General features: G+C 47.2%; 1 protein-coding gene across 1 annotated transcript in view; it reads right to left on the reverse strand.

The window, feature by feature from the left end:
• The window catches only part of RREB1 (ras responsive element binding protein 1), a gene marked incomplete at its 3' end in the record, with an annotated part of 150,604 nt that overhangs the window by 1,591 nt on the left and 139,003 nt on the right, over nt 1–10,010 (reverse strand). The window contains 1 exon segment of the mRNA XM_021711702.1: nt 4,695–4,859. Coding sequence (XP_021567377.1) covers nt 4,695–4,859 — 165 coding nt within the window.

The raw sequence follows: 10,010 nt of genomic DNA on the forward strand, positions 1-10,010 counted from the left end.
TGGAAGCATTTCCAAGGGAAGCAAAGGGCCCTCTGGATGCCAGACTCGGCAAGAGCACACAGGGAGGGGGGTGGACCATGAGGGGCTGTGGGTGAGTGTGGAGACGAGGGACTCTGTGTAAGAGGGTCTCACAAACCCCGACTTCCCGCCTCTTGACTTGTTCTTATCTGTCCATCCCCCCAGCAAAACTACACATGGAAGCCCACCAACATTCAAGGACCCTCTTATGGGATGGCGCCATGGCAACATTAATGACAGCAAACTGTGCCAGAAGCACTGCCTTCTCTTTATGTAGGCGGAATGGGGACTTGGTGACTTAAAAAAATAATGTGCTATGACACTGAATCCGAAGCTGGCTGGGACCTACTATTTAGCTGTAGATCCCATGGCCAACTTATGACTGCAGCAATTCGGAAATTTCTCCGAGAACGGGGCAGATGGAACTGTTTTGTCGCATATGTGTTACGGGCACCTCCCTCGATATGCCAGACCTGCCTGCGTGCTTGAGCCAGCAGATTCGTGCACCTAATGGGATTCTCACTTGATGCGACCCGACATAGCACAGCGCCAACCCACGCTCACCATCGTTGGTCAGCATCACATGCCTGACCTTGTGCCATCAGAAGCTGGCCCTGCTTGCTCCTGCCGTCTGCGGAGACAGCACCTACTGGTCACACCTGCCTGGGGCTTTGGGTCACCTGCAGCCATCTGCCCACCTCCACTTACATCTTTTCACTCCATTGGTTTTATTCTGACTGCACCTGTTGGTAGCCACTGTTTAGGTATCTATCTCAAGGGGTTTCAGAAGAAAACAAAAAACGGCATGATTACAAAATATTTGGAAGGTTTTTTTTAAATGATCCAAAAGCTTAAAGAATACGAATCCTGAGACATGCACACCCATGTCTAGGTCATATTCCAAGGAAAAATTAGATGTTCACTTTCTAGAATCATTTCAGTAGAGAGCATACATAGAACAGATTTTGGTATACACTCAACAACAAAAATACAGAAGGAGTGATTTATTTGTTGGGTTCATGGGTAATTTTTTTTTTAAAGTTTGCTCTCTGGTTACTTCCTCTTTGTCCTAGACTGTTTCTATTTTTTCCAGCAAAGAACATGGATAAGTAGCTGTGTAGAACACATTTAAGATGATGTAAACCTTGAAAAAAACAGAAATAAACTCTGAAGCCAAATCTAAGTAAATATATTAAAATCAAAGTGTTGGCTCCTGGGCCCTTCCTTTGCATGGATAATGGAGAGTTCACCTTAAGCACAATGAAAAGGCCAACTCACTTCCTCTTTGGACAAAGAGGGCTAGGCTGTATTCTACCAAACTCCCACAAGGGGGAGAGTTTTGGCAGGGTAGCCGTGTCCTCGAAGTTCTAAGCAACTCCCAATTTTTATTCGTGCTTCTTGTGAGCAACTGACTTCACCTCTTCACATATCATGAATATCTAACTTAGAAGGCCATGTCCAACACTTCTTGGCTAAGATCAAGTGGGTGTCTGTCCTTATCAGTTTTATAAGGTCAGATTTTTTGACTGATGCCTTTTTACAGGCAATGTTACTTTACAAACATGTATTTCTCCCCTGTCTCCATCAGCCCCTCGTTTGTGTTGAAGATTTAAGAAAATTGCTAGAGGAAGCAGAAGGTGATAAACCTCCTTCTGCAGGACAGTGGAGACTTCCCTGGTCAGCTTAACCATTAAAGATCTATTGCTTCTAAAACTTCATTGTCCCTCAGCTGATGTGACAGACTCCCTACCTAAGCAATCAATCGGACTACATGGGACGCCTCTGTGGAGGAGGTTCTCTGCCTTCACTTGAGGTAGTAACGCACCTGAAGAGCCAGAGGGTTTCCTGGAGTGAAGTCCATGCTGGCATGTGGGAATGCCGGGTTGTTAAAGGGGACCAACATTAAGGGACAGTTACAAGGCTTTCATGCTTACACTCATGAACAACAGTCCTATATACATTCCTAGCACCATGAAGACTGCTCCAGGCATCACTGGAGGAAGGACCAAGCATATCCCTCAAGGGCAAAGAGTGAATGAAGAGTTTCAGTTTAAACCTCAAGCCTGTAATCCCAGCACGGTGGGAGGCAGAGGCAAGAGGACTGCCTGAGTCCACTGGTTCGAGACCAGTGGGCATCTTGGCAAGACGTCTTCTCTACAATAAATCAAAAAATTAGCCAGGCAAGGTGGCAAGCGCCTGTAATTCCAGCTACTTGGAAGGCTGAGGCAGAAGGATCGCCTGAGCCCAGCAGGTCAAGGCTGCAGTGGCCGTGAGCATGCCACTACACTCCAGTCAGGATAGTAGAGTGAGAGACTCCGACTCAAAAACAAACTAATCAATTAATTAATTAAACCTCAATATTCAATATGGTCCTTTAAGGGAGAACTGCCCTGCACTGTGATGTTTTTATATTCTTTTGTGGGAAAATCTAGGGTACATTTTCATGAAAGACCTTATTGACTGAAAAAGTCAGACCTACATTATAAAACATATTTAGGCACTGTAAGAAAATACCATCTAGGTATATAAACCTAGAAAATCCCTCAAGGATTTTCTTGGTGATTGCTTACCCCCTCCCCTTTTTTTGTTCGTTTCAAATAGTCTTCCTCCAAAGTCTCAATTTTAACTTCATGGGAGGGAGCTCCGAATAAAGCCTTCACCCCACTCCCATCATGCTAACCTGGTTTTTAAAATTCCTTGAGATCACTAAACTCTATCTTCCTGACCTCTTTTAAATCTCAGTCTTCTTTCTCACCATGGACTGTGACCACAATTAAACCACGCATACATTTTTGATTTGCTGGTTTCATGTTACAACTTCCAGTGACTTGTCTTTTTCTGGAGGCTTTGCCCCTTCAAGAAAACCTATATAACTTCCAGGGCAAGGCAGAGGTGGGGAAAGGTTTTGATGGGATTTGGAAATATAACACTGATAACTGCAAGGTTATAAATAACACCATGGTATAAAACTTGGTGCTGAATGAGGCTGAGACCATGAATTTGGACTCAGCTCTGTGCCTGTAGATGTCCCAGGAATCCCAAGTTTGTGTTCCTCTAGAGCGATCAGGAAGCTGAAAGCAAAGCACCAGGTGCTACACTTTAAGACTTGTTTGCAAGCATGGGAACCCAAGGGCTCCCCCAACTCCCTCAATATGGGCTGCTTTCCCTCCTTCGGGACTGCTATGGGAAGGTCACATGGCCTCTTTCTAAACCAGGCTGAGGAAAACGTTCCAGACTAACAGGTAACGTGGCAGCTGATGGTTAAACATTAACAGGATGGTCTGCAGCAAGAGCATACCCTGCTAGCTTTGCTGTGGTTTCCTGTGGGTTGAACAGTAGACCATGTTTGGCTCATGGGAGTCTGAGTCATGGCAACATTCTATGGGTGTCCAAGCCTTTCTCTCAATGCTCCTGGCAAGTAAAGTGGACATGGAAGCCGGGGAAGGAATAAGTAAACTGGTCTGCTCTTTGATACCCTGAAAGGGGCTGGTCCAGACCGAAAGGCCAGGCAGTCAAGAACACTCAGCTGGTTTCAGGGCTTGGCAGGAAGTGTGGAAAGGGGCAGAAGGTGGCTTCTCCACCGGTCATCAGTTCCTCCTCTTGGAAGTGCTTATGGGGGGTGCAAGCTGGGATGAATGCCTGACTCTGCATCCATACAACTCCCAGGTTGTGGTGCCTCCCAATTACTTGGTACCCTATTCTCACCCAAATCTGAAGAGAGGCCACAGGACACAAATACACCTTTAGAAAAATACAGTTGGGGGGAGTATCCTTGGCTCTGTTAAGCTTTCAAGACTCGCAGGACTGAATCTAACACTTGTGATGCTATCACTGTTCCTGACCAACATCAACTGACGGAGTGTCTAAGTAACCTGTGGCAGGCTATTTTTTGTTTTGTTTGTTCTGGGGGGCGAGGATGGAGAACCCCAGCAGTCAGGGAGGAAGGAGTGTACTGAAAAGGGACATGAGTAAATACAGAAGCTGTAAGGGAAAAGAGGTGGCAGCCGTTAATTGCTCTGTGGGGGCTGGAGGGAGCAGCACACAACAGCACAGGAGAATAATACCCGGATTCAGGTCAGGCAGAGATGTGATTAAAGGAAGGACATGCACAGTGCTTTTTCAAACAAAGACACAGTTTTATACGGGGAAGAGAGTTATGGAGAAGAAAAATACCATGCCCGAACCCACCCGGGGCTCAGCACCCCTCCTTCCCGCAAGACGTGACATCCCAGGGAGCCCATCCCTGCTCCTAAGGAGGCCGCAGAGGCTGGAGTTCCCCAGATCTCTGGGGCTTCACATTCCTTTAGATGTGCTCACACCAAGGGTTAAAACTGTAGGCCTTCCCTCATATCCCGCCTCCCAACATCAAGAACAAAGGTTTCTTCTGCTGAGAGGGAGACATCTTCCCTAGCAGCCACAAAAAGTCACCTAGGGGCACTGTCATTGCTTCCCAAATTCCTGGGCTTCTGGCTCAAGAGTCAGGCCTACTGTACATGGAGGCTGGCCTGACCCAGGAGTTATCGGCAGGGCCCGTCTTTCTGGGCTGACGTCTCCAGTTCTACTAAGAAGTGGACAAGCCGTCCCACCACAGCTCAGATGCCAGAGTTTGCTACAACTCATAACCAAACTCCTTGCCTCTCCCTCTCTCTGGGTTCTCTGTCACCTGGAGGCACTACCTGTGCTATCATGGGATCCAACATCACTCTCTTTTGACTGGGGGATAAGCCCGTTTCTTCTCAGAGAACAGGTGGTAACTCCATGTTTGCGCAACTGGTGGCGTTCACAGTTAGATTTGGTAGAAAAGAAGGCATCGCATTTTTGACAAGGGAAGGGTTTCTGACCTGAAGCAGGAAAAAAAAAAATATATTTATCTGGCTTTCTACTGAAACAAAAAAGAAAAGTCGCTTTTGATTTATTCTCCTGGGATTATTGGCATTTGTTTCCCCCCTCCTCCACCCCTTCCTTTTAAGAAAATGAACAAAACACATTTAAAAAGGCACTGAGAAGAACACCAATGACTAAAATGATCCTTCTCCCTTCTCCTGAGTGGAATGGAAGGAGTTTTTGTCTTCAAAGTACTAAAAGACATGAAACCAAGATATATATGTTTAAAGTAAAACAACAGTATTACAACTTAAAATATTAAGTAACAATAATGACAACAAAAAATAAAAGTGAATGACGGGATTTTAGAGCACAACAAAAAACCCCCCAAAACAAACAAACAAAAAAACCCTATATTTGCTCACAAAGAGAAAGATATGTTTTAGTGATTCCTGGCGTGGCAAGAACACTGCAGTAAGGATGCTGGGAAGTCAGAGGGGTGAGAAAGCATGCCCTAGTCCTCTTGGAGGGATCTTGAACTCCCTAGGCATCTTTGGGGATCCACCAGAGAAGCTGGGGAGAGCCCCGTGCAGGGTGGCTATGGCCCTCCCATGGGTGGGGGGCAGCAGTGAGTTCTGACTTGCTGAGATGTCCTGCAGTGCCTTCTGCTCAAGGTCACTGCAGTCCTAGCTGGCAAGACACAGGGCTTCTTGTTCCATTCAAGTCTCTTCCCCTTGTTCTGAGCTCTCACTTGGTAGCGAACAGGTGACCAACAGAAAGCTAAGTCAGCATTCGATCATGTGCTCCACACACAGATGTGCACGCAGAGAGACCACGTTGGCTATGCCCACCCTGCCCCCAGGCCCACCCCAACCCCAAGGGGGTGACCTGCTGAGAGAGGCACTTCCCTCGGGCTTTCCTGCTTTGGTCTGCCTATCTTTGAAGTCCTTTGTACTGTCAACATCATGTTTCAAAATGTAATCGAACCTCCTCTGCAACTTGTCCTGGGTCTGTGTGGATGGATGTGCGGGAAAAAGAAAGCTAGAGCAAAGGGAGATGGTGTGTGGTAAGAAAGAAGGAGGGAAGGGATCGGGGGCTTTGGGAGAGAGAAGATGATGATACACCACTTCCTGTACCACTGGATTCTTCCCTTTTCCTCAAATTGCTAGAGTCTAACGTCTCAGTTTCCAGTTTTACAGGATAAAAGGTTCCAAGTGCTCACAAACACTTCAGAGCTGCGGCCCAATACTTCTGTACTGTAACCTTGGGACTGCCACAATCAAACACATGTGTCAAGAACTGGCAGGAAAGGCCATAGGCACCGCTCCCTGGAAACAGAAATCACGGGGCCTTTGTCCTCCCTTTCGATTAATGTCGACAGAAGCCTGAACCAGTGCAGGTGCTCAACGCCATGTGCCCACTGCAAATGCACATTGGTGGCCTGGCACCTGCGGGCAAGCCAGATGGGGTCACATGTTTTCCCAGAAAAAGGAAGGACTAGCCTAGACCAGCACCACCGCATCACATGACCCCAGGAACGTCGTTCACGCAGAGAGCTAAAGTACAGACCCAGCACCACCATGTGACCATGTCTGCACATCGGGACTACCCAAAGACAGGGGACGTTTACTCCCTCCTGAGCTGCAAGAAAGGCTCTTTAAGACAGTGCCGCAGAATCTCTTGGGAAGGGCAGAATCAGAAAACAAGAGAGAGATGGGGCCTGCTCTGCTGCCTAGGCTGGGGTGTAGTGGGGCAATCATGGTGCACTGTAACTTTGAACTCCTCAAGCAATCCTCCCACCTCAGCACCCCCAGTATTAGGATGACAGGTGTGAGCCACCACACCTGGCTGCCTGTACACTCTGAGGAGTTCCTCAAGGGGCCCTGCACATGAAGTGAAAACCCACCCACAGTTTTAAAGGGTCTCCCACAGCGCTCTGTATGTTTCTGCTAACTATGTTTTTAAAAATCCACATTAAAAAAAAATCAGCTGGGCATGGTGGCTCACGCATATAATCTCAGCACTTTGGGAGGCTAAGGTGAGAGGACTGCTTGAGGCCACAGGTTCAAGACCAGCCTGGGCAACTTGGTAAGACCTCATCTCTACAATAAATCAAAAAATTAGCCAGGTGTGGTGGCGTGTGCCTGTAGTTCCAGCTACTTGGAACGCTGAGGTAGAAGGATTGCCTGAGCCCAGCAGGCTGAGGCTGCAGTGGCCGGAAGCTTACCATTGCCCTCCAGCCTGGATGACAGAGTAAGACTCTGACTCAAAAAAAAAAATCAGCTGGGCACTGTGGCTCATTCTTATACTACTAGCACCTTTGGGAGGTCAAGGTGGGAGGATCACTTGAGCTCAGAAGTTCAAGACCAGCCTGGACAACAGTGTAACACTTAGTCTCTATTTTTTTAAAAAAGAAGTCATGCTTTTAACTTTCTTAATAGGCAGCTTTGGCCATTTTTTAACCCAGCCCTATATACATCCCTACCAAATACAGACAGAATTATAAAGTATTTCAATGTTTATGGCGCATCTTTCAAATGAGTTCTTACTTTTCACTAAAAATTGAACACGGCATTTAATAATTTCAAGGAAGAATAAAATACTTTAACTTTTTATGTCAAAAAGCTTCTCTGAGTCCAGCCAGATCAAGAGGAAAATAAGTAAGAAGCTACTATGGTAGGATTCTTGAGTTCAAAGAAAACAATTGCTTTCTCACTCCTACCTATTAGCACATGATTTACTAGGTAGTTTTCATGCTGGTAAATGCGTCACCTTTACAGTTGGTTAGGACAGCCAGGCTGACGTCCCATGATGAAGACTTCAATTAATGCCAATTTCAGAAAACAATTCCATGATGCCAAAGTATTGCATCAAATTATGAAGGTTCTCAAAGTGACAACTCACCTGAGTCATTAAAAGTTCACATTTCACTGCGCAAGTCTTAATATTTTCACATAGCTGTGCTGTGGGCCCTCTGGGTTGCAGGGATGCAGGAAAATATGGGCCCTTTTAGTATAATAGCTTAAGTTTCAAAAATACTTGTTGACAAGCAAAGTAGCAAATGATTTCATTTGGTAACTGCCACAAATTACCACCTTAGAAAGGGTGTTTGTAAAAGCATCTGCCCCCACAAGGAGTTACCTGCATACCCAAGAACTACGGCATTCTCCAAGCCCCAACATGAGCGTGAAAACCCTCAGCAAGCCAGTCTTTGTTCTTACAGAACGGTCAAGAAACCAAGAGAGGCAATTCACGCTAACCAATATGATCAGGCAGGCACTGGAACAAAGGCAAAAGAGAGAACAGTGAGAATAAGTCTGATGAGGAAATCATGACCTTGGCTACCAAGATGGAGGAAACAGAACTGAAAGTGTTCCTGTTCATTTTTCTTTTTTTTTTTTTTGAGTTGCAATCTCACTCTGTCGCCCAGGCTGGAAGTGCAGTGGCACACTCATGGCCACCCCATCATCGACATGCTGGGTTCCAGCAATCCTTCCGCCTCAGCCTTCCAAGTAGCAGGAACTACAGGCGGGCGCTACCATGCCTGGCTAATTTTTTATTTATTGTAGAGATGAAGTCTTGCCAAGTTGTCCAGGCTGGTCTCGAATCTGCGGGCACAAGCAACCCACTACCCTCGGCCTCCCAAAGTGCTGAGATTACAGGCTGAGCCACTGATCTGTTCATTTTTCAAAGAAAATCATGGTTAGAAAGGTGGGTTTTGACCAGGCACAGTGGCTGACGCCTATAATCCCAGCACTTTGGGAGGTCGAGGTGAGAGGATTACCTGAGCCCACGGGTTCGAGACCAGCCTGGGCATCTTGGTGAGACCCCATCTCTACAATAAATAAAAAAATTAGTCGGGCATGGTGGTGAGTGTCTGTAGCTCCGGCTACTTGGAAGGCTGAGGTAGAAGGATTGCCAGGGCCCAGCAGGTCGAGGCTGTAGTGGCGGGAGCATGCCACTGCCCTCCTGTCTAGGTGACAGAGTGAGACTCCTACTTAGAAAAAAGAAAAAGAAAATGAAAAAGAAAGATGGGTTTTGACTAGGAAGGAAAACCTCACAGTTACTTTTCTTTTCTTTTTTTTTTTTTTTTTTAGCAAGACAACACAGCTCCAGCCCCTCAGCCTTCTCTCCGTTGCTCCTATACCCTCTTATGAAAGTTTCTTCCTTTTGAGACTTCCTCTCTGTATTTGGCTGGGTAAAAACAGCCAAAGCTGCCACTCAAGAAAGTTAAACGCAGCACAGTACGAGTGGTGTCCGAAGTGCTCTCCTCGCTCGGGTTTGGACATCATACTGTTTAAACTCTGATGCTTGCTGCCCATTAGGAGGGGATAGGAGAGGGCAAGAGGGGAGAGCCCCAAGTTGACAAAGAAAAGGAGCTCAGAGCTCTGTGAGAAAGCAAATGAGCCAGGGAAGCCCAGAATGGACATCCTAGGGTCCCAACTCCATCATCATGGGATAAGGAACCAGAGCAAAGGGAAGGAGGAAGCAAATGAGGACAGAAGCTGGAACGGGTTGGCTGCATTTTCTGGCATTCTCTACCTGTGGCCTAAAAACACATGAGACAGTCCCGAGGGGGCAGAGGCAGGAACAGTGCACTGTTGTCTCCTACAGGGCTGGCCTGTTCCGGCAGAGAAAGGTAAGGAACCAGGAACTGTCCCCACCAGCAGGAAGCAATGGGCTGGGAGAGAGCTGGAGAGCAGTGGAAGGAAGGAGGAAAGGCAGGTGCATGTGGAGATGAGCCAGGGAGGATGAAAAATGACAGCTACGCCAGCTTTCTCATCAGACACAGTTCCTGGAACCTGAGCCAGGGAGACAGAGGGCTGAAGCCACACACTCCTTGCCTGAAGCCAGCAGGTGGACCCCGTCAGACACTTGATACTGGGGCTGCTTCTTGCTGCCCCTGAGGGGTAGGTGTGGATTGGAGAATGTGTGTGAGAGAAAACACAGACTGTAATCTCATGAATGTGCCACGACTGTAGGAGGAGGCGACCTCCAAGGCGCAGACAGTGCTTTAGTGCAGCCGAAAACCGGACACTGCTCAGCACTTTTGGCTGGAAATCAGCTAGATCATAATAATACACCTAAAAGCGGGCTCGGTGGCTCATCCTGTAATCCTGCGCCTTGGGAGGCTGAGGTGAGTGGATTGCCTGAGCCCATGGGTTTGA

This window comes from Carlito syrichta, unplaced genomic scaffold (genome assembly GCF_000164805.1).
Source record: "Carlito syrichta isolate Samal-C Ts95f unplaced genomic scaffold, Tarsius_syrichta-2.0.1 Scaffold302456, whole genome shotgun sequence".
NCBI classification, from domain to species: Eukaryota; Metazoa; Chordata; class Mammalia; order Primates; family Tarsiidae; genus Carlito; species Carlito syrichta.